The 24,872-nt window shown below is 39.2% G+C and overlaps 1 protein-coding gene across 25 annotated transcripts in view; it reads right to left on the bottom strand.

Annotated features, from left to right (window-relative positions):
* Positions 1 to 24,872, bottom strand: part of SOX5 (SRY-box transcription factor 5) — a 914,829-nt gene that overhangs the window by 366,706 nt on the left and 523,251 nt on the right. Inside the window, exon 1 of one of the 25 annotated variants that reach the window (XM_090043605.1) lies at positions 22,868 to 22,884. The exons of the other annotated variants lie outside the window; for them this stretch is intronic. Within the exon in view, the coding sequence (XP_089899731.1) occupies positions 22,868 to 22,878 (11 nt within the window). The 5' untranslated portion in view covers positions 22,879 to 22,884. Of the gene's footprint in view, positions 1 to 22,867; positions 22,885 to 24,872 lie in introns of those variants that run through there. 25 annotated transcript variants of the gene reach the window in all.

Here is a 24,872-nt window from a genome sequence, read left to right as displayed (position 1 = left end):
CTTTTGAAAATCCTTCCAGGCATCTATCTGCATCTTAAAGCACATAAATACCATTAAAAAAATATGGCCGTACTGCCTGTCTCTTCTTCTCTACTCAATACTGTTCATTACAAAGTATATACATTTGCACAGTATTTTGCATCTTCAAAACAGTTTACAAATACTAATTATTCCTTAGTTATCCTCTCTGAAAGACAAATTAGAATTATTCTCCCCACTTTACACATCATGACATTGAAGGAAAAACATAAAGTGATTTTCCTGCCACCATGTAAGGTGAAGTTATCAAAGCAGGGATTACAACATAAGAGACCTCCATTCTGTGCTCAGATTATGACACTCTAAATCTTATCCTTCTATTTGCAAACTAAACTCTTTAGCCCAATTGCCTCTGTCTGCTGGTTGATGATCAAATATTTAATGTATGCCATAAAATGAAAATATGAACTCTATAGCAGTGCTTCTTATTTGTCATGCCCCATTACTTAAACCGGGTGGTAACATGTGCCTATATGATGGTTTTCAATTTTATTACAGTCTCTATTTGCTCACTCACTTAAGATGTTTAAAGAAGAGTTGTATGGATTATCAGACAGTCTGAAAAGTTCAGTTCAGAGCTCTTCAAACACAGTCATTATCGTCTTGTTAGCACAAGTAAAGTAAAAGCCTTGGGCAGGTAATTTAACATCCAGTTTAGCCAAAATGACTTCTAAAGGAAATGCAACCTTGTGAATTGTTTGTGATAATCTCTAAATTGATCATTAATTATCAGCTGTTAGTGAGCATTTCTTCCATCCACAGTGCAGTGAGATTAATTTATTTCATATGAAATCCACTATGGTGGATGTTGTAAGCTACAAAAATCAACCATTTTCCAAAACAATAAAGTTACAAAAGTAAGTGGGAGCCCAACTAAATAGATTATATTCAGCAACTCTGTTTGCCCAACTTGTTTAGAAAATATTTATCCACAGACAAGAAAGCAGAATCCTCTATTATTAATGCTGTATTTTGCATTCTGTAATGTCTTCCATTTGTAACAGTAGTTACAATTAATTTAGACCAACTCAATTCTGTTTAATAAAATATAAATCAATTTGCACAACCGAGTTATTTTGAACTGATATAGGGGAACCCATTTTCCTTTTTTGGAGGTGGGAGGGGGTCAGGTTTACTTGGATTTGTTATTGTTGTTGTTTCTTCAGAACTGAATGTTTAAAATGAGATAATTCATGTACGTTGGATTAGAAAGATATAGATGTATATAAAAACATGAAGGGGAAAAGTATTCAGGAAGAGATATCTAAGGCTAGGTACAGACATTCAAAAAGCCCAAGGTGGAATTGATCTAAATTGCATTGTTTTCTGTAAGCAGTATAGTGTAGATCAGTAGCGAACAGGAAACACATTCACCTTTTGGTTGGGAGACAGGGGGCACAAATTTTAGAGTAGGTTCTGCCATTTTTAAACCAGTCTATGTATGCCAAACTTCTGTTCTGTTTCAGGTACAGACCAGTTTCCATACCAGTAAAAGTGTAATGTCCGTATCTGGCCTCAAAGTACAATACCTTAGTGTTCTCTCTTCAAAATCATGAAAAAAGAGAGCTATCATACCAATTACTGCATGTGACACTATTTTAAAAGTAGCAGTTAAAGAGAATTTTTTTTCCCTTATTGCTCAGACATGGTACACCGTGGATCACTAAAGTAGGATTTTGGACTATACTGTTATAAAAGTGACGTACATTCTTATGGAGGCTAATTCAACTCCATTGAAGTTAATGGGAATTCTCCCATTAGCTTTAATGGAATAGGACTTGTTCCCACAGTGCCTTGTATCTCAAAGGGGGTCAAACATGCTCTACAAATGATGTATTTTGGAATTACTTCACCAACCATGAAAAGCAACTGTGGCAGCCACAAAATGCAAGCATGGCAACTGTTTAACTGTGTGGAAATACTGCACAAGTTTAGGTCAAGGAATGAAGAATATTTGTATTCAATTGACACTAAAGGGAAAATAAAGGTAGGTAATATGGAACCACTCCAAATGGGCGCAACCAGGACAACAAAGCTTAAGAGAATTACTCTTACAAAATCTTCCATTATTACACAAGGTGCCCATGATTATGATATATAGGTTTCCTAAACAGACAGATGACCTACAATTCTGCCAGAAAACAGGTGGCACTACCCTTTACTGAGAGAGGGCCAATAAATGGACCAACATGAGTAAGAGAGGCAATATTATACATCTTATCTTACAGAGAAAAAAATGGGGACAAATTAGTTCGCTTCAAGATGCAAGTCTGTTTTTAAAAATTACTATTTAACATGGCATCTTTATACCCAAGTTCTGGATGCTTTTTACATTCAGAATCGTATCTACTGTACTTTTGTATGGGTTATAGAACCAATGAGCCCATAGGCAATGGAGCAACATGTTCTTTGATACCACACACCAAGTGCTAATTATAGGGTCAGATACTATTCTTGCTTGGACTTGTGCAACCCTCATTGCCACTAGTATTTACATTGGGATCAAAGAATACAAAGCAAAGTAAATGGAGTCACTGAGCTCAGAATTTAATTTCCTGAATTCTTCATAGTTATTATCCAATAGAAAAATAGAACCCAGCTTGACTGTCAAATCTTAGGCTAAAGGTAATTAAAGAAGTCAATTAAAATTAAAAATAAAAGCATACAAATATACTTGAAGTTAGAGATAGAGAGAGAGAGAGAGAGAGAGAGAGAGAAAATGAACTCTGGGATCCCATTTGTAAAATTTACTTTTCAAATTAGAGTCATTCTAATCATTCCAATACAAAGTATATGAAATAAGACTCATAAACAGTATACAGTTTAACAAAATATGAACATATGTGATAGCTCCCTGATCAATCATGAATAAAAGGATATTGAGGCCATGACCTTTAAAAACTTAGACACTCACTTAATATACACAAAATCCTGTAGAATTCAATACTGCCCTGAGCAATACTTGTGCAGATCCTGGAGACAATAGATTTGCACAGACCTCTGCAAGTCTAACTTAGTTAACATTGTTACTGATATTGTCTGATATAGAATAGAAACTAGGGCTGTGAGAAATTTCGACAGGTGTTTTGTTTTGAAGCTGTTTCAACTCTTTTTGAGTTCAAAACACCGAAATCGAAATGAAACAAAAGGCTTCAAAAAAGCTTTGAAACAAAACAGGCGCACTAGAAACATTTCAAGTTTCAAAGCCAGCTTGTTTGCAGTTAAACAGAAACTAAGCAGAAGGAGGGGGAAGGACTGCTCTGATATTGACATCTAGCTCCCAGTTTGATTCCTCAGCTCTCTGATCATTTCCCCAGCTCTTCTTGGGAGGCGTGGGCCCCTGATCTGCACATGGGGTTTCATCAGCCAGCAGCAGCAGCCTACGGAAACCCAGTGTGCAGATCTGGGGGCCCACGTCCCCTGGGAAGAGCTGAGGGAATGATCAGAGAGCTGGTGAATTGACCCAGGGGCTGGGGGAACGTTCAGGCCCCTAAACATTCCCCCAGTTCCTGATTCCCCAGCTCTCTGATTGCTTCCTCCAGCTCTTCCCAGGGGGCGCAAGCCCCCGGATGATGCGGAATGACAGCAGGCTGGCTAGGGATGGTGGCAGCTCTGGACTATTTCTCCGGCTGGCAGCAGCAGCCTGCTGAAGCCCCACGCGCAGATTCAGGGGCACTGGGTGAAGCAATCAGAGAGCTGGGGAACCGAACCGGGAGCTCTCGCTGACAAATGGAGGTGCCCCAACTCTGAGACAGTGTGTAGCACCCTACCAAGCCATGCTGTACCCCCACAATAGTGCTACTGCCATGTGGGTAACGGGTGGGGGGTGATCCCCGCTGCCCCCCATTGCACTGCATTTGGGGGGGGAGGGCCTCTGCCATGAGCCCTCAGAGGCCCCAATTGCCACTGCTGCAGCCAGCAAGTGCAGGACTTTTTTTTTAAAGGTCCGCACTCACTGGCTGCAGAGCATACAGATTACAGCATGCTGCCATGGCCAACTCGGCCAGCACAAGATGATTTGAGAGGGAATCAACAAAAAGATATTTTATTTAACACACACTAGTTTCTTAACACGAATCCACAAAAGAAAAAAAAGGGGGGACTCTTCTTCTCTCCTTTCTCCCCACTTCAGCTCTCCGAATCCAGAATGCAAATATGTTTAATGTTACTTCATCCTCGCAGTAAGGAGTGGATTAAGTAGAACACTACTTACAGCCATAGCTCAAAAGGAAGGATTTGTTTCTGCTTTGCTTCCTGTCCCTCTAAAGATGTAAGTTTGTCAACTGAAATAAAACTGAATTTAGTCCCATAGACAACTGCAAATGTTCAGGAAAAATTGTGAATTAAGGTCTTTATCAACTGTGTAGTACTTCAGAAACTTTGGCGTTGGTGGGACTATTTGTTGAGTAAGTGCTCAACACTAGGAGTAAGGGTTGCACAATCAAGCCTTTAACCTCTCTGCACTTCAATTTCCCCACATGTAAAATGGCTTAATAATAATACCAATTTGTCAGAGGTCTTGTGCAATTTAATCCTTCAATATTTGTAAAGCAGACAGAGATCTCTGCACAGAGGGCACCATACAAGTGCAAAGTATTATAATCATATCAAGTATCATCATCATTCCACTAAATTGGGGTGTATTTCAACTGCCCTGTTTTTAGTAAATTCTGTCTAGACTTCTGCCTTTTACACCCTGAAGTACAGCCTTCCACCGAGAGAGTGAGAGATAGCAGTACAGTGTCCTCTATAGGACCTGGATTTTGTAGTTCAAATGAAATTTGCAGCTGGACATGTCCTAACTTATGGGGAAGACTCAAAAGATCAGCAGATGGATCAGCCTAGCCTAGTGACATCAACTGTCCCCTTCAGAAAAAAGACAAAAAACAACCCAATAAACCAAATTCAGTATTTCTTCCAGTCCCATTCAGCTATTACAAGCCTGCCTAATGAAGTTTCCATGAAAGAAGCAAATGGAGAAGGGCTTGGGGCACAATATTTACTCACTGAGAGAAGAGGCTTCAATTTGAAGTGCTCCAAAAGATGTGTTCAGGATCTAAAAGGAACTGGCAACTGAAGTGCCTCTAAAACAGGGGCATCAAAGATAATGCCTGCAGGATGGATTCAGTCCATAAAACTGTAGCATGCATTGTCCCAGCCTCACTCATTGGCCTGGGACTGGACTGGAAACACAGACTATGCTTGCATGCCAAAACCAGCACACAGGACTGGTATGATGTGAGTGCCGTGTGCAGCATACCCCCATGCTGGCCTTACCTGTCACATCCAGTGTGAACTACATGCCAGGCCTGACACATGCTGCATTTCAACACACAAGAATTGACCCAGGGTATGCGCCGCATTTAGCATAGGGAGCTGGTCTGGGGCATTCACTGCAAGTGGTGCTGCTTTGGAATGGCCCTGCTTGCTGGCTCTTGAGCCAGATAAGGTCCTCCAACTGGCTCGGCATGCCAGTGGTGGTATGTAGGGGTTGGCTGGCATGGGTGTAACATACAGTGTGTGCTCTGTGCCAGCTCCGCATGCAAGACCTGGGGTGGAGTTAGTGCACATTGCATGACCTGCTTTCACTGGACCAGCCCTGTGCACTAGCTCCAGTATGTGGTAGGGGTGTGTGAAGCAGGGCCTATTCGGTTTGGATTCTGATTTGGCCCAAATCAGGAACAGTGATACAATTCGTTGATTTGAATCCCTGCCCCCGATTCAATTCAGCTGAATCCAAATCTGAAGATTCAATGCTGATTCAGAGAATCAGCAATTCGGATATAGGCAAAGCTTTAAATATTTTTTCTATCTACCTTGAGGTACCAGCAGAGCTTGTGAACACTGCAATGGTGAGGTGCATGAAGCGTCCCACAGGAGTGTGGGGGGGGCCCTCCACATGCTCAGTGGCAAACCTGGAAGTGGATCGGAAGTACTTCTGGCCCACTTCCAGGTCCACCGGGGAGCATGAAGGGGGGCCCCTTGTCCCCCCCAGCTCAGCAATTGGCCATGGGTGAACCCTGGGTGCTCCCCCCAGACCCAGGAGGCACTAGTCACTGAGCTGGGGGGAGCACAGTGGGCCCCCCCCCCACCCCCCCGCGTGCTCCCCAGCAGACCCAGAAGTGGACTGGAAGGGCTTCTGGTCTACTTCTGGGTCTGCTGCTGAGTATGCTGGGGAGCCCCCCACACTTCTGTGGGACACTCCATGTGCCCCAGCACTGCACCGTTCATGAGCCGCCTGCCACTTAGAGGTATGTAGAAAAAACATTTAAAGCTGTGTCTATGTCTGAATCGCCAACATTTCTGAATATCTCCGAATTGATTTGGAGGGTTCCGATTCGATTCAGAGAGATTAAAGGGTTCTCTGATTCAGTTTGGATTACGAGAGTCGGACACTGAATTGGGCTGAATCTCTGCCGAATAAAATAAGGGACTAAGGCTTCACACAGCTCTAGTATGTGGGACCACTTTGTGAGTCTAATCTGACCCTTACGCTGATGCTGAATACCTCAAGCCTATAGGGCTGGGTGATTTTGATATGCCTGTTCTAAGAGGTCTAACTACTTGATCTTTTGTTGGATAGAACAGAAAGACAGAAAGGAGAGAGAAAGAGGACAAACAAAAGAAGAGGAAAAAAGACAGGTACAGGGAAGAAGAGATGAAGAAAATGCCTGGTCGTGTCTACTGTTATTTTAGTTACCACTCCCCTCAGCAGACAAGCCCCAATGTCCTTAGATAGGCAAAGTCAATAAGAGTTAGGAATACTACACCAAGTGAGGGCTGTGCATGCCAGCATGAAAAGTGGATATGTCTTCCTCTGAACTAAAGATATTAAGTATCTGTTTGGGGAAAATAATTTTAGAATTCAACAAATAAGAGAAGACCAGTAGGCCTGTGTGAATAGGGTACTATTCGATTTGGATTCGGCTGATTTGGATGCCAGAGATTCGATTCAGAGCCTGCCAACTGTTAAGCAGATATGTGCAGAGGGGTTCTGAGGCCCTGCACCCCTAGCTGCTAACAGTCAACACTCTTGACATGGGTGCTTGTGCAACTGACTGTCTCTGTCTTAGGGCAGAAGCAGTTCCCAGCTCTGTATTGATTCCTTCCTCTCCTTAGTCTGTGGTTTCATAGGTGTTAATCCTTGGCTATTAACTCATTACCCTTGCTAGCTACTGTGTTACCAACCAATCGTGATTCACTCAGGGACATGCTCAATACACAGTAGCTAGTGAGGATAACCCCAAGACAGACACAGGTGCACAAGCACCCATGACAAGAGTTTTGTCCATCAGCAGCTAGAGGCACAGAGCCCGAGAACCCAGAAGCCCCTGCACCTATCTCCTTGAAAGCTGGCAGACTTTGTGGCCTCAGCAGGGGCTATCAGGCCTGCAGCTTTCACCCTGCTGCACCTTAACACACACAGTGTCACGCATGTCACGAGTTTTGCTTGTCCGCAGCCTGAGGTACAGTTTGCCCCAAACCCCTGCACCTATCTCCTTGAAACTTGGCAGACTTTGTGGCCTCAGGAAGAGCTACCACCCCTGCACTTTTCACCCCACTGTGGCTTAACACACACATGTGACATGAGTTTTGCTTTCAGGACTTTGAGGTGCAGTTTCCCAGAAACCCCTGCACCTATCACCTTGACACTTGGCACGTGTCATTCTCTCAGCAGACGCAATTATCCCTGCAGTTTTCATCTGAATCAGCCAAAAGACAACAAAGTTATAGATATTTCATTGATTCCCCATTATGCTCTATGGCCAAATTTCCAGATCATCTCCGAATTGATTCAGAAAGCTTGGAGCTTCCAGCAATTCAATTTGGATCCATAGGTCCAGTTTCCAAATCATCCAAATAATCTCCAAATCTGAATCGTGATCCAAAGCTTTGCACAGCCCTAAAGACCAGGTGTTAAAAAGCCAAAAAAGGGAAAGGAAAGTAAGTCTCCCAGCAAAACAATTAAGAAATGGCAAATACAGAACTAAAGAAAACCAGACCACAGCACAGAACTTTTGTTCTCAAGTTCATTTTCCCTACTCTTTCTTATTGCCCCATAGATTATTCTACCATTGTTTCTTCTCCTATAAATGATAGCAGGTGAGTCCATAAAGCCACATGCAGTATCCAAGCCAGGAAGCTGATCTGGGCCTCTCTCTTCTGTCAGCCCATTTCTTCTTCTTATTTTTTCAGAAAGAAAAAAAATGAAGATGAATTATGCTATGGAAAGTGACCAGCATAAAGACAATTATAGTATGCTGAACTGAGGGAAGACCTAGTAAAAAAACCCAAGACAACATCCCCTGTTCTGCCTTTCCCCTGGTGGATAACTCTCAAAGCATATCTAATCCCGATCCTCCTAAAAAAACCCAAAAAACAAAAAATGCTAAAAGCAACCTTTGTTTTTCCTTTCTTTTCCCACTGTTGCCTCCCCTTTCCAAACTTCTTCCTACTTCTGACCAGCAAAGCTTCCTGTTCAGCACAGCCACAAAAAGGCAAATACAAAGTGTCTAATGTTATGTGTCTGCTGCTCACCAATACAATATTCATGAGAAAAGAATATTGACAGTGCATGTCCCATAGGTGCATATTTTCTTCTCTCACTATGCTTCCTCCACCCTGAATTCCCTGCATTTGGGTGCTTTGCAACATACAGAGAAAGGCAACACGATTTTTAAGAGTGAAAATTTCCTGTCTGCTTTAGCACTTCCCTAAGAGGGCAAGATGAACATGCATTATTGAAAGACATGATCCTATAACATCCTGAGCCTCTTATGCCCCTGCTAACTTTGAAAGGAATCATGAGAATTCAGCACTGTACACTAAGTTTGGTGTGTGTCACATTTTCCCATTGTTTGCTTTTCGGCTTGTCTGCACTGTCCCTTCTATAAATCTATGTCTTCAGAGTCCAAGTACAGTTATGCTTTGCTAGTCTAGTGCCATCCATCACTATATAAGACGACACACATGTATAAATAAAATCTGACCTTAAACACATTCCTCTTAGGAATGGTGCAGTGCATGTGCACAGAATAATATTTAATGCTGTACAGTTGTGGTGATTCATCATCTAGGGAAAAAGGAGACCCCTGGGAAAAGCATGTTGCTTATTTGACCAAAGCTACCTTTAGCTCTTTTTAATATAATTCTTAGATAGGAATTGTCTATGTATGATCCACTGGGTTTTTGTATTCCTAGCAGCTAAAAATTTATGAATACTTACCTACAGAAACATATTTTGAGTCCAAGTCTCTACAACTATTTCTACTCAAAGTTTGTAATATCTTTAGGTCTTCATCTGCATCAGTATAGGGATGCGGCTAGGTGCATGGGCCAAACGAAAAGAGCCAACTTATGGTTGCCACTGTGATCATAAATATGAATGTATGACTGCTAGTAGCAGGTGCTTTTTTTTCATTCTCCCGCTTTCCCTCCGCCCCCCAACCACCATGCTGACACCTGGAGCAGTTACCCTTATCACTCTCTAGTTATACCACTGTTCATCAGTACTGACATTCATACATGCATATTAGCACATGTGACACCTCTCTTGTGGCAGAGGACAAATTAACAAAGGACAGGTTTGCTAAATGAATTCCTTTTAAGGATGAAAAGAAAGTAGAGCTAGAAGGTCATCCAGTACAACCCCCTGCTCAAGGCAGGACTAAACCATCCCAGCCAAGTGTCTGTCTAACCTGCTTTTGAAAGTTTCCAAAGATAGAGATTTCACAACTTCTCTTAGTAGACTGTTCCAATGCATGACCCCGCTCATAGTCAGAAACTTTCTCCTAATCTCCAGCCTAAATTCCCAGTGCTGCAGCTTGATTCCATTGCTCCTAGTCCTGCCCCCTACATTCACAGAGAAAAGCCCCTCTCCATCATAAATGAATATACAGGCCCTTCTCTCTGTAATCACCCTTCATGTATTTGAAGACTCCTATCAAATCCCCCTCAGCCTTTTTTAAATCAGAAATCAATCAACTCTCAGAATAATTAACTGAGGTCATTAATTACATTGCTGCTATAGATCTGTTTTAGCTTTATATGAACCACAATAAGAAGACAAGCATTACTATACATGACTTTCAGTGTTTGAGACATGAATGTATGACAGTACCTGTTTTCTAATGTGCGATAAAGACATACATTGAGCTATTTAACAAAATGAAGAGAGGAGGAAACATGAAATAGTGTTAGTTTGATACAACTGTGTGTGGGCTGTTTTCTAATATAATTTGATACCGTTTATATTACAGGTACTCCCTTGCAAATGGCTGCTATTAAACTATTTAAACTATTACACTGACTAAATATGATGGAAGAGACTAAGGGCAGAATTTTATTCCAGTAATTGACAACAAAAGTGCAGCTTGTAACCAAAGCAGTAATTCTCCACCAGGGTAGCATGGCACCCTGGGGTGCCATGAGATCCTTTTAAGGGTGTCATGGGGTGCTGTGCAATGTGAGAATTGTTAAGTGTACAAACACCTAAATATGATTCACAAGATAAACCAAGAGTTTCAAATAGGAATCCATAGTATCAGAAACATTCTGAACTGTTGTGGTGTTTCTAAATTCATAGCAACAGAAGAATTGCTCTATTATGTGCAAGTGAAAGCTAAGAGCTGGCATTTTCAAAAGGGTGACTTCAGTCAAATGAGGTTGAGAACTACTGGACTACAGTGTAGGAGTGATTCTGTGACCCTCTCTGGGTGTGTAAGTGTGCCCACTACAGGAATAGCATTGCCCTCTGGAGATGCACAGTCATTTCCCTATTCCTAACTAACAAGCCCAAAGGGAGTAAGAGAACTTATCTCCTTTAGTTGGAGAAGTCAGAATTGGTAGCAAGCTGCACTTTGGCCATCCCCAGGTAAAAAAGAATTCTGCCATAAGCACATATAAAAGAGAGATGTTATGTAATATACCTATGATGTTGGTAAGTCTCTCAGAGATATAGACAGATGAATGGATTTAGGTGGACTGTATGAGTACATTCCAATCCCAGTACGCTGAGTGCCACACTTCATACTTAGGAAAGGAAAGGGCATATGATCTTCCTGCTATCCAGACAGATACTGGTAAAGCCCTCAAATGTTTTTTTATGTGAGTGCTTGTATATTCTACACGGCCCTTTCTTCATCCTACTTTGGTGTTCACAAGTGATATTATCTTTTGGGTCAAACAGTGAAAGAATACATTTAAATTCTCATAATTACCACTGTAAAATGCATGCCGTTATCAATGACATTTACCATAGAGTATTGAGACTTAAAAAACCCAACCCAAAACAAAAACAAAACACACCTACTCCCCACCCCCTCCAGAAAAAAAGCCCAAAGTCATTGACACTGAGGTAGGCCAAAATCTGTAATGTTATTGATGCTGTGCACACCCATTTAATTTCTGCAAATACTTCTTCATTCCCGACACATGAAATCAGTCTAAGGGGAATGCAAGCTACACTGTATTTTCCATGTTTCACTTCAATAAAATATTACAAATACGTTACCATGTATCTGGGTTTTTTGCAATCATCATAACAAACCAATGTTTTCATAATGTCACCACAAACCACAGCTATTACCTCATACACGTGTACAATGTTTTGGCAATGCAGCACGAATAGCAGGAACAATTTTATCATCATCTTTCAAAAGAACACCGTGAACACATTTCCCAAACAACAGTAGCAAAAAACACTTGGCACTTTCAGTTCTTCCTTTTCCTCTTCTATGAATTAGCACGAAGTAGAGAGAAGTGCTTAATTTATAAACACTGATGTCCTCTTCTGCATCCTTCTACCTTGAATTAATTCCATCCCCTTTAAAGCCAACCAAGCTCTATAGCACAAATCCACCCAAATAGTGTGGAGGTCAATGGGAGACATTCCAGAGATGGAGCAGGAAAGGGATGCATCATTTCACTTAAAAATTCCAGGTAAAGAGCCATGAAATATAGGGCAATCTTTAATACCTGCTTCTACACAGCCTAGTGTATATGCTCTAACATAGTCATGGAAGGTGTGATCAAAGTTTGAAGTCCTTTCCTTTGTCATGTCCTTGTGACAAGGTATTTAGCAGAATTCACAGATTGATTGGATGCTAATAGAGCTGTATCACATGCAGTTCTGCTACAGCCTCAGACTTTTGACCTTTGGGCTATCAACCATGCTCCTTAGCACCCACACCAGCATAAAGCTTGAAGTAGCCTACTTTAATGTGCTAATGAAAATTACTTTTAAAGTCAAGAATCATGAAGAAAATTACAGCCCTAAAGCCCGCCTGAGCCTACAACAAGCCAAATGTTCCCACTTCCTTTTGAGGACAACAGGAATTGAAGACACTTGGTACCTCACAGGACAGGGCTCTATTTCTGCATGGAGTCCACTAATGTTCATTCACAGATTATATACACCTGAACCATCTCAAGAAAGTCATTCTTACTGAACACTGTCAAACTTTTCTGTCTAGAGCGTCCAACACCGTCCTATCTGAACCATGAGGATAACTGTATTGGAGGAAGAGATTACCTCATTTCTGTTCCCTTAAGTATAACTATACAGGCCTACACTCTGGACTGTTTCTCAGTCAGAACCAGTATATGCAAAGTAGATTCCATAGTCCCACATTGTGTGCACAAAGGGCACCACACACATCCTGTGACTAAAACTATTCTGCTGGAATAATCTTAGTCTCAAGATAACACTTCAAACACTCCATATGTCCACTTTGGTTATTTGTCTTCTTAAAATGCTAATAAGTGTAATACTTTATAATTACTGCATTTCATCTAAAAACAATCATCTAAAGTTCTTGGTGTTAGTCAAAGCACTAAAGAAATACTTGAATCCTCCCCTTTTAGTGGGATATATCAAACCTTTGAGAGACTCTCATGATTGTCTTCAGTGGGCTCTGGGTGGGGCCTTTATATAAAAATTAACTCAGTACCTATGAGAGGAGGCAGAAGAAAACATATATACTGTAATTATCTCCACAATAGGTGTTTCAAGGGCAGAGGCATAACACACTTCTCCACGTTAACCTATATATGAATTAAAGGGACCAGCAATAGACGCCCTGCAAGTGAAAGGAAAATCTATCCCATGGACATATTTGGTCCTTGTCCTCTCTGTTGAGACTACTGCTTAAGTCACCAAGTCCTCTCAGATGGGATGCATCACATATATGTGGTCGGACATCCACTGGATAGGAACAGCTCTTGGATACTAGTGGTCTGGGTGACATTTCAACCAGCAAAGTCGCATTTAAAGCCTCCATCACCTCTTAATAGACAGCCCCTACCTCCTACCTCCTTCCAGATACATGGCTCCATCTTTCATCAAACAAACTGCAAAAAAGTCCACTTTCCCAGTAGAAACTGCAATGAATTGGAATCTCTTTATTCAGCTTCACCTGATAAATGGATTTAAAGCTGTAGAACAAGACAATTTTAGACGCTTATGGTAGTGTTTCATACTATTACGAAGCAGCAGGAAACAGTCTTTGTTTTTATTTCTGCAAGCAATACATATCTGTAATGACTAGTAATTGACAACATTCTATAGCTCCGAATTCCAAAAGCATGAACATGAACTTTTGGTATAATGTGATCCATGCAAGATGTTTAGCAGACAATGCTAAGAAGCTTTTGATCTGTAACCTTTTTCAGAGGCTTGTGTGCTCAATAATGACATACACAACGCACAAACATATTCATCCTTCCCTGCTGTTTACAGTGTGAAATATTATGTCAGAGTCTTTTGATAATACAATTGGCAGGCAGTAGCCAACTAAATTTTGGGTGCCTTCAAAACTGACACAACTCTATCATCCATTGCAGTAGTGATGGAACTGAAAGACTAGCAGTTTCTTGCTTCCCTTAACAGTTTGGAGCCTGCAAAGAGTGTCCTTATCTCAGAATTTAATGTGCATTCAAAAGGAGAGACACTGAAAATTAATTTCCAAACCCCTGCCGTAAGTCATTCATTCCTGTCTTGAATCAACTAAAACCCCACCCTTACTAACAGTAAATTGATCAAGGATCAGGAGAAAGGCCATAGCAAACAGACCAGCAAGTGCTACTTTGCCTCTTCCAGCAAGCTCTTCTTAAGCCAGCCTTGGGGAATAAAATAGCAAGTGACACAAAGCAACTTTTTAAACAAATACAGCAAATGCTACATTTTAATATCTACTAGTGGAATGGAGAAAAAGGAGGACATACTTATTCATTTGCGCCTTATTAATGGCATAAGGCAAATGCAAATCAAAGTCATGGCATAAGGCAATGCAAATTCAATTAAACAGCCCTGGAACCTGGCTTGAAAGTCACCATTTTGGTGACAACTGGCAGGCTGTTAAAATTATAGCAGTACCCTCAACTCTCACCATGGTCAACTGCTGTCTCAAATTTATGCGCTCACTTCAGAATCTCATTCAAACCACAGTGGACTGGAGGGAAGTACAGGAAGTAAATTCACAATAAATGTAATTATGTTACCTGACGGAATAGAATGGAGAGGGAAAAAGGAAAGAAAAATGGCCAAACTGTTGACACTGGTCAAGTAGACCCTGTAAAATTTCCAAGAACATTGAGCTTGAATTGTAAAGTGTCATTATGAACTCATTCATGAGTATTTTTTACATAATTTCTATCCACGCAGCCCCAAAAATAGCTGATTCTTGTGCAGGCGCTTTAGTGAAAAGCAGATAAGCTGTTATTTCCTGCTCCTGAAGAAACCCATTTTATTGTATGCAATATAAAGAATTGTTCCGCCAATAAGATGTTTTAATAGTTTCAGCTCAGTTGCTATGGGAAGATGTGGTGATGTGGTGGCTGGAAAACAAGCTTTTGCTAAACTTCACTGGGATCTGGCATCAGTTAACTGGAATTTTCTTAAGCTTAAAAGGTTTGCTGCTCTAAGCACCACCTATAGAAGACAGCCATGATTTCCACAAAAATACAGAAAACGTGTTCATCTAATTGTGTGAGAGAGAGAAAAATGATTCTGGTAGCACGGGATTAGGAACCTATTAGACTTTGACAGGGCTACAACATTACTTCTGTAAAGACTTGCTCCTCACACATGCCAACAGAAAATTATTTGGGGGTTTTCTGTCTGTATGTTATGCTTGAGCAAAGAGTAAGGCAGAAGACTTCAAGGTTCTAGTACCATCTGGCTTTATCCTGAGAAGTCCAACTTTATGTTCCTTGCAGCATCTCATACAGCCTCACAAAAGGCAGGCACAGGCAAATAAAATGTAGTGGAAATAAAAGAACTCTCTCAAGACTGCATAGAGTACAGCAGTGGAAACCTATATAAAATTACAGCAACGTAAATAACAATTAGTCATTTTACTTACTCTGCTGAAGTCTTGGAAGCAAACAATTCCTGCAAAGCCCTGCTTGTTAAAGAAAAGTATCTTTATTGAAAAGATACTTAGCAGCATTATGATCTGACACAACTTTAAAACTGGGGTAATGAGCAGCTCTCTAGATACAGCTGCAAGAAACCTTTAGCCTTGTCCAAAGGTGTTAACAATGCAGTACTAATCTGACACAGCACTAAATGGATAGCCGAAAACAGCGAGTATGCTACATGAAGGAGACTGTTTTTTCTTCTTTTGCTTAGCCTGGTTTTCTTTTAATACACCCTTAGTATAAAAATATTATCAAATCCTTCTATTAAAAGTATCAGGAGCAGAAAACAAATGTATTTTGTAAAACATTCTTTGGGATAAAGCAAGCAAAGCCAAATGAGGTAGTAGCTAAATTGCTGACAGAATACTAAAAACTTTAAAGATTTTTCACTTGGTTTATTGTACGATTTCTTTTGCTCTTTATTCAGAGTTAAATATGGACTGATCCTTTTTTAAGCTTGTGGATAAAATTGACAAGGCTTGGGTACACTGACATGCAAGTTTTTCATACGTTTTACAAGTAGCCTGTTACTAAGTATTTTAGCTTCTTTCTCTTGCTGTCTTTCTAAACCTATAGATGGATGAACTGGCTCAAAATTATTGTACTATATGTCTATAAATTATGCCATCAACCCTGTTTTCCCTCATTGCACCAGTAAAGAAAAAGTGCTGTCCTGATTTAAAGCTGTAAATTCAGATCAAATGGAAAAGCGTTAAATCCAGAAGTGCCTTTGGTCCATTAACTTCCATGCTGATTTGACACGCTTGGCAGTGCTTGGGCAACAGACTCCGCTATACAACGAATTCCTAAGCAAACAGTGTTTTATGTCATAAACCATCTGGGGTGCCAGTTCTAGGGGCCACTTATTTAGAAACATCTGATATGATTGGAAATTTTGAAAAGTATGAGTAAAACTTTTCTTCCCTTTGAAATCCTTTTTTACAGACGTAAAGATGTCATCAGAGAAGTGATGGAAGAAACAAGACTGTGGCTGAAGCAAGTCTTTTCATTATTTGGCTCAAGAAAGCCACTGAATATACAAGCCTTTAAAACCAAACAAACAAACAAAAAAACCCTATGGCTTTTTCAAGGTACCAATAGAAGCGATACCATTTATAACCTGGACAGTGCTCCCTTTTATATAGAACCTTGCAAAGCTAAGTGCCAAGCAGATGGCTGAAATCTGTTTTATATAAAAAGTGTGTGTGCCTCTGTCTGTGTATGTTTAAACTGCATTCTTTGTATTCATATTCAGGGATAGGTTTTTGCCATCAAAACACTGGCACTGAAGCAATCATTAGCAGCATTTTAGACAACTGGCAACTAAGGTATTCACTGTTCTCCACAAAATGTTCAGCTAATATCTCCCAGATGTACAATAAAGGCAAAAGATCATCTTCTTAAATTGTTATCAGTATGCCGGACGGCCTTTCAATAGCCTATATATTCAAAAAGCAATTTTATTTATTTTAAAGCAATGTCCTTACTTGTAGCCTATTGCATATTTCTTTCTTTAACAGCTGTCCCTAAAAATATGTTTCCCTATCAACCTCCATCACAGCATATTGACAGCAAGAGAATTCATTCCCAATGCCAGTCTTTATAGTAAAAATCAACAGAAAGCTTTTGTAAATTATTTTAACAACAAAACTTCTCCTTTTTTTATAAACTTTTTTTTTAAATTTAACACCTCTGGCTTGATATGAAGAAAAGGTAAAAGAAGAGAGAAAACCAGACTAATTCTGTTGCTCTGGAAGAATCTGGTTTGGTCACTAGAGCAATTGGCCACTTCCAGATCTCAAGGGGGGGGTCCTGCCTAACTGTCATTCTTACACTATGCAACCCTGTGCAAATCACAATTCCAGCAGATGCCTTAGTTAATTCATTCATAAAATAAATCGTTTATTACTGGGAACAGCACCAGTTCAGTGGCTAGCACAATGCAGACCTAGTCTATGACTGAAGCTCCCTAGATGCTTCCATCATACAAATAACTAACTCTTAGGTTTGTACAGTGTGAAACAATTGAGCTTCAATTCCTAACCGAAGTGTGTAGGGCCTTCTGGAATATAAGTAAAATAATAATGTTCTTATTATTAAGAAGGCAGTGTAGAGGTGCACTTTTATAGACTACTTAACGGTATATATATATATTTCGTATTTAGGTAGTCTATGAAAGTGCACCTCTACACTGCCTTCTATACATCTAGAGCACAAGCCTTTGTAAGCTCATGTTCACTTCATCAGATGCTGATAAAGTGAACTTGAGTTCTCTTCAGTTCATGAAAGCTTCTGCTATATATAGCTTATGTAGTTATTCTATAAAGGTGCCTTCTGATTGACTTCATACTAGCAAAATTACCTGCCTCACTCTTATCATAATAGACAACAGACCCTAAAAGGCTGTTTGTAAGGATCAACTAACTCACATTTGTAAAATATTTTAAGATCTGCAGATGATAGCTTGTACAGAAATGCATCTCAACAGTGGTGAAATACTTGAAGTTAATGGAAGTTTTTCCATTACAGTGGGGCAAGGATTTCATTCTGTAACTTTCTGACTGGTTGCTTCTTCATTCCCTCTAAAATTGGTGCAGTAATATTTGCTTGGCTCAGATGGGTGAGCTTACTTAATTAAACCTAAATTTCCAGAAGTGGAATGTGATTCTGCATGCTATGGGGCCAAAACATTGACATTTAAGGGGCACTACTGAATATTTTTGCCTCACTGGTCCCGGTCTCACAATAAACTCTGTGTGAGTGGACCCTTGGAATCATATCACTGATTATATTTTATTAGAAAGAGTTCTCTTGCCAGGAGACTCCTTATTCTTCAAATATGTAATGGATGGTTATATGGACATAGACTATTCTTTGTGGCCACAGGACAAGCAGCAGTGGTCTTAAATTGAAGCAAGTTAAATTCAGGTTGGATATTAGGAAAAACTCTCTCACTATGATGGTGGTTAAAGCACTGAAACAGGTTAATCAGAAAGGTTATGGAATCTCCATCCTTAGAAGCTTTTAAGAGAAGGTTAAACAGATACTTGGAATGGGATGGTTTAGTCAAGAATGATCCTGCCCTGAGCAGAATCTAGAGAAGAACTAGGCCTCCTGATGTACAACCCTACTACTCCAGGATTTTATTGAAAAGTTTCTCAAACAAGAACATTAAACTGCCCTATAACAGTCAGGGGCTATGCAACTCAAATTTACTAAGATTTCTCAAGTTTGGACCCATTCTTCTCAATAGGGAAGAGATACAGCACATGGACTAGACCCAAATCATGCCCCCATGTCTCACTCATGCAGTTCTGTTTCATTGTGTTTCCCCCAAAAATACTGCTGTTGGAAATCCAAAATACTGAAACAGAGGTTGTGGAAAATGTCTTCCATGGGAGGGAAAAGGAGGGGAAGAGAACAACTCTTACCTTTTGGCAAATTTCCATGCCATCCTCCACACTTTGGGTCTTTGCCATACATTTTAAAAGCAGCTGTTACATATTTGGGTCCTGGATGGGTGAGAACCCATTTGTAACGCCATTTGTGCTTTTAAGCTATTTGGTTTGCTCAGAGAAGCTACCTATACTGCTGGTTTTTGGTAGGGTCAGTTCCTCGCATTAATTACTTTCTGTGTAAATCATTTTTCTGGTCTCCCCCCATTGCCTGGTCCCTAGGTTATAAAACATATGACAGCCCTTGCACATATGTCTGGAGAAACTAATTTTTTTTCCAGGGTGACTCCTTTTACATTGCCTGTTAGTTACACACACATACAGACACAGATATGCACAGTATTTTAATTTACTGCTTAAATACTGTACTTTCCGCTACCTAACTTCAGTCCTCAGAACTCGCCTGCAGGTAGGGACTTATTTTAGAAGCACGCTCAAGTAATTGGAGGCATTCAAAATAGTTTTCTCCCCCGACAAAAATACTGGACAGACTGTTTAAATCTGGATTTAATGTTCTTAATTATTTTTCAAAGTCCATGTTTTCCATATTTAAGTAATTCAAGTATTATATTTAATCTTGTTAGAACAAGACCTTTAAAATATAACTAGACTGCTAGAAATCTGTAATTTGCAGTTCTTAGGACCTTAAGAAAGAGAGAAATAATCTTGCAGTTAAACCACACAACTGGCAGTTAGTTATCTCTGACTTTTATACTCAGGTATGTCAAGTGCTTTTACCTTTCTGTTCCTCAGTTTTTCCATCTATAGTCTGAAGATAATACTAATACCTAACCTCTGGACCTCATCATACCTTGAAAGCTTTCAAAATAATTTGAATTCCAGAAATTAAAGAGATTACAACATCTAAGCGTTATTATTACTCACAATAGATCGGTTTCCACAATGTGTGTTTCTAAGCGTGTAAAGGCACAATAAAATCTAATTCCTACTGCAACTAGAGACCAAACCAACAAAATAAACATGCATCTATTATGTTTCCACAAACATGTATTTCACCTGCCAAACACTCAGGAACACACATAAATGTGTATTTTTGTAAGTACAAAGGTGACTATGTGTCCTTCACATAGGTTCTGTCTACGCATCCTTCAATATGATTTGACAGCTAAATCTTTCTTCTTTGTAATCTGTTTTGTGGACCCCTTGTCCCTTTCTTGATTTTGTGTTCATCTCGGAAAAAACACTGACATAAATTAAGGTTCTAAGCACAAACAATAATCTATGGAGCAGGGACCCACTTTTTATATTTGTACACTACCTAGGAAAACGGGGTCCTGATGTACACTGGTACTGAAACACAAACAGTACACAAATAATAAAGAAGTCCAAAACATACTTAGGAGATTCACAAGACGCACTCAACAGTAGTGTTTTGATCATATTTTGAGTGGCATTTTATATGCAACAACCATATTCCAATATGGTTTACATACCTACATAATGTTGTTACAGAGTTAGATAACAAAGACCTTCAGAAAAAGGCATAAATTAGAAGGTGAAGACAAAGTAGAATGCATGCAACTGAAGCCTGATCTCTGTCAAAAAAACAGAATTGACTTGAGATTCCCATGGACATACCTGAGAATAGAATGTGGGCAGACTTCTTTTGCAAAAGATTGCCCAGAAATATGCCGGTACATCTCCAAATCCTGAGAGTGGAAGACAAACAGAATACTAAACTCAAAAGCAGAGTTCCACAATTTAACCGAAGTGGAAGAGGAACCTCTGTGGTTTCCTTTAATGGTTGAAGAAGGAAAATGTCCCAAAAGAATAAATGTTTTTGATCCGAGCCTTCAAGAGGCCGAGAAGCGATATATTAAATTCTGCTTTATTTCATTTTCTTTAATTTATAATCTTTTTGTTAAATCTTGCATCATATTTTGGTTTCAAGGTTTCACAGCAATATGGAGTGAACATGGACAATGGAAAAAAAATCCAACAAAATAACAAAGCTTTTATAATAGAAGTGCCAAGTTGGGAAGGCTCCCTCCCCAGTTCTGTTCTATAAAAAAATAATACTGTTGTTCCATGGAACCCTGAACAGCTAATTAACATTTAGGGAAGCAAATGCTTTAAGTAAAAACATTACAAAAGTTTGGGAAAAAGAATAAAATTTCCCATCTTTTTAAAGAAGTGAATTTGGTGATGCTGCCAGGTTGACAATTCGGAACACAAAAGCCTTCTCCATACCCATAGGATTTAACACAGGATGGGCAGTAGTAGTGCAGGCCAACCTGCTCCCCAGGCAGCTTTGCCAAATGCTTGAAGCCTTGAACATGTAGACCACTTTTAATGGTGAGAGAGAGCGTCGAATGCCCTTTCATAAAACGGTTTCTCAGTTGAGACAGCAGATACCCCAAATCTTACTGACTACACTGTGGAATCAGTTAAAAAACTTAACACTGTGTAGTTAAGTTTTTATACATTTTACTGTATCACACCCTGTCAGCACACCTTTTTGGATACTCTATAAATAGAACACAATGTAATCCAATGCAGCCCAATCATATGGGATGACACAAAAGAAAATGCATGCTTCCATACATGCGCAACCTAATTTCAAATCTTATTTTTACACTTTCACCCTGGTTACTTCTTAAAATATGTTTTTCTCCCAAAGCCCTTCAAACAGTTAAACAGGAAAGCTTGCATGAAGTGTTGGCTTATAGCTAGCAACTTTTTTCTGTGCTGTTACTCTAACACTTCATATTGTGCTGGCACTTGCAAGTAGCCCTAATTTGCTATTAGCCAGATTATTTTTGTACATGTGGAATGAGAAGTCTAATGAAGTGAATGAAGTATGAGGCAGTGGTTTATTCCTGTGTTTTCAGCTCCAAGAAAGTGGCATAGTCATTCACTTACTACCAACAAGAGCTTGAGGATGACAAGTTTTACAGGTTCTGCTTTTGACGTCCTAATTCACTTTCCCCAGAACTACAAATGTTCAGAAATTATACCCCCTATAGCCAATGTCCTTAACTACAAAAATTAAATTCACACCCCCTCACAAAAACTTCGTCACTAAAAGAATCCTTAATTATTCAGACAAGGAAAATAAATTTTTATATGCTATGCTTTTTTTTCCCCCTCCAAAGTAACTGATCACTGGCAAGGCATAAAAAACGAAACAAATATTTAGTAACAGACTAAAATACAACCAAACAACAAAATTAGCACTAGTGTACTTTTTACCTATCTTTAGAAAAAACAGCATCAATTACCACACAAACACCCATATCCCAGAAAAACAATCAATAAAGTGTACATGAACTTTAAGAAAACACAAAAACAGAAGTACGTTAAAAACCAAAAATAACATTCAGCATGCAATACCAGTGCAGTGTTGCATTTGGACTTTAAAAAAAATATACCATAAAGGGAATCTGGGATTTTGAAGATCATATTTTATTTTTAGAATTAATACAATTCAAAATTAGCACACATATCCTTTTATATACAAGCTGACTTACAAACATTACTTAATTAATCCTCACAACATGCTTCTAAGGCAGGCAACCTTAATGCTGATTTCAAACTTCTAAATTGAGCCACGGCTTTTCTTTTACTCATTGTAATGCTGTCATGTTTTACAAGTATAAAATTATAACACCGTTTTGTAAAGAATGAATTGTTCTCAAGTAAGGTGACAAAATGCATTCGGCAAAAATGTCACATACATCAAAAATAAGCAAAGAAAAGGAAAATGTTGACCAATGTCTTGACAGAAGAGGAAAGGAGGGGAGAGAAAAGGAGAGGGGAGGAGAGGAGAGGAGACAGAAGAGAGGGAAAGGAGAAAGGAAAAAGAAGCTGGGAAACTATTTAAAAATAGATTAAAAATTTGATGTTTCTAATAGTCAAAATTCAGCTCAGGTCTTTTTTTTTTAAATTCCCAGTAAAGATATTTTGTTTATATTAATTACCACTGTGCATACCACAATTCCATTTGCTTCTTATATTATTATAAAATAACGTAGTCTCTGCAAGCAGCTCTCACCAAAAGTCGTCAAAATCTTTTCTAAATGTGATCTCTCACTACAACTAGTATAATGTAGAACTTCACACTGCCACGAGAACATGTGGGCTCAGGAGCAACTTCTAGAGACTCCTGCAGTGATTCCAGCCTTTGCCAGCCTGAGAAGCAAAGGTGACACAGTCTCTCAAGTGGAGGGTGCAGTACATATTGCTCTCAAGTGCCCCTCTAGCGGTTGGCTGGAAGTAGGCATTGTACATTCACCAGAGGATACGAAAGATGTAATAAACTTATTCTAGGGCAGGCTGCTCTGTAGAGTGAAAGGAAGATAAAACTTGCAGAAATATGCAGCTGACAAATGAAACTCCTCTGTGAAAGCGAGAGTTAAAGCTTTATATAGTCTTTCATTTCAAAAGGGAATTTGATGGGTGCAGTTATGAAATGGTAAAAAAAATCTTCACGTTATAAAATGTCAGGTATGAAATTCAAGATACCTCCCAGCAGCTAATCATCAAAACCAGAATGTTAAAGTAACAACTACATCTATTCCCAAAAGATGTGGGTGGAAACAAAAGTTTTGCTGTTTTAATTAATATAATTTTATGCCTGGGTTCATCTTATTTGTAAGACATTTTATTTTATTTGCTTTTTTAAAGAAATACAGAAGAGGTCATACCATTGTACCATATGTACCATTAACATACCAGTTAAAAGAGACTTTAAGAATATATATTTTTTAATTCTTTGCTTTTAAAGATACTGTTTGTTAAACAAAACGTTTAACGTTGGCAGAAAAGTACTTACGCTATTGATTAATTGCTGCAAACACTCTTTTCACTTGACCACAGTATGAGGCATTCACAGGCACCATCTAGTTGCAATGTCTCCTTTCCCCTTCCACTTATTGGTTAATTATGTTTATATCATGACGGAGCAACAAATGAGTAAAAATAAGAATGCCAAAAGAATGTCAATCTCACTTCTGCAAATGAACCATGAAAGTGAAGGTATTTGACAAGCGTACATGTACGCGTCCTACCCTACAATGTAACCAGATTGCCTAAAAAGGTATTGAGAGAAAAGCAGGCAAAGAAAGAAATTAAGACTTCACCTTTGAAAGATACTCTTTTCCTAAAATACACTTTGGATTGAATATTGTATACAGATACAGATATTTATCGTATCTAATAGAAATTTATGTTTTTCCTACCACACAGCACAGTGGCCAAGTAAAATGACAGGTTATTATATGTCTTTCATATGATATAGCTCTGGATGCTAGTTAAAAGCTCCCTAAGAAGTAGTAAATATTTCATAAACTTATGATATTTAAGGTCTCTGGACACAGAGAGAAAGAAAAACAATTCCTCTCATATTTAAAGGTACCAGTCAAATATTCAATGCACATAAACACTGCAAAATACTTGGTGCCTGTGAATGCGTGCCTGTGAGCATGAGAGTGAGTGTGTTAATGAACTATTTTAGTGTAGACAAGGAGCAAACCATCCAGAATCTAGTAAACTCCTGATTTGATTAAAAGACACAGATTACAACAGTAAGAATTATTTGGCGTGATGTGTTGCTCGTGAATTCTCTTGTTTGTGGTGCTGCACTCCAAACCTAGCTCATGATTCCAGCAACTGGTAAATTATTGAGATGTTCATTAAAATCTATAATCTGTAACAGTCAGCTTCTTCCCTCTAAAGCATAAACACAACAAATGAAATCAGCAAAGTCCATTAAAGAAACTCTGGAAATGTATTATTCCTTCAGTCATGTCAGAGAGAAATACAAGGGTGCCAAATTTTGCTGGGGCAAAATATTACTAGCTGAAACTTTCCACTGGGATTGTGCTAAATTTTTCATCCACCCCCAAGAGCATGTAAGCGGGAAAATCATTTCTGGAAAACAAGTCAGTGAAATGTAAATGACATCCAACCCAAGTTCAAAATTGCTCTTCCTCCCTC

The sequence above is a fragment of the Crocodylus siamensis genome, chromosome 4, assembly GCF_052110815.1.
Source record: "Crocodylus siamensis isolate JL-2025a chromosome 4, ASM5211081v1, whole genome shotgun sequence".
Lineage (NCBI taxonomy): Eukaryota > Metazoa > Chordata > Crocodylia > Crocodylidae > Crocodylus > Crocodylus siamensis.
Note: the sequence above shows the minus strand (reverse complement) of the source record. Positions and strands in the feature narration are given on the sequence as shown.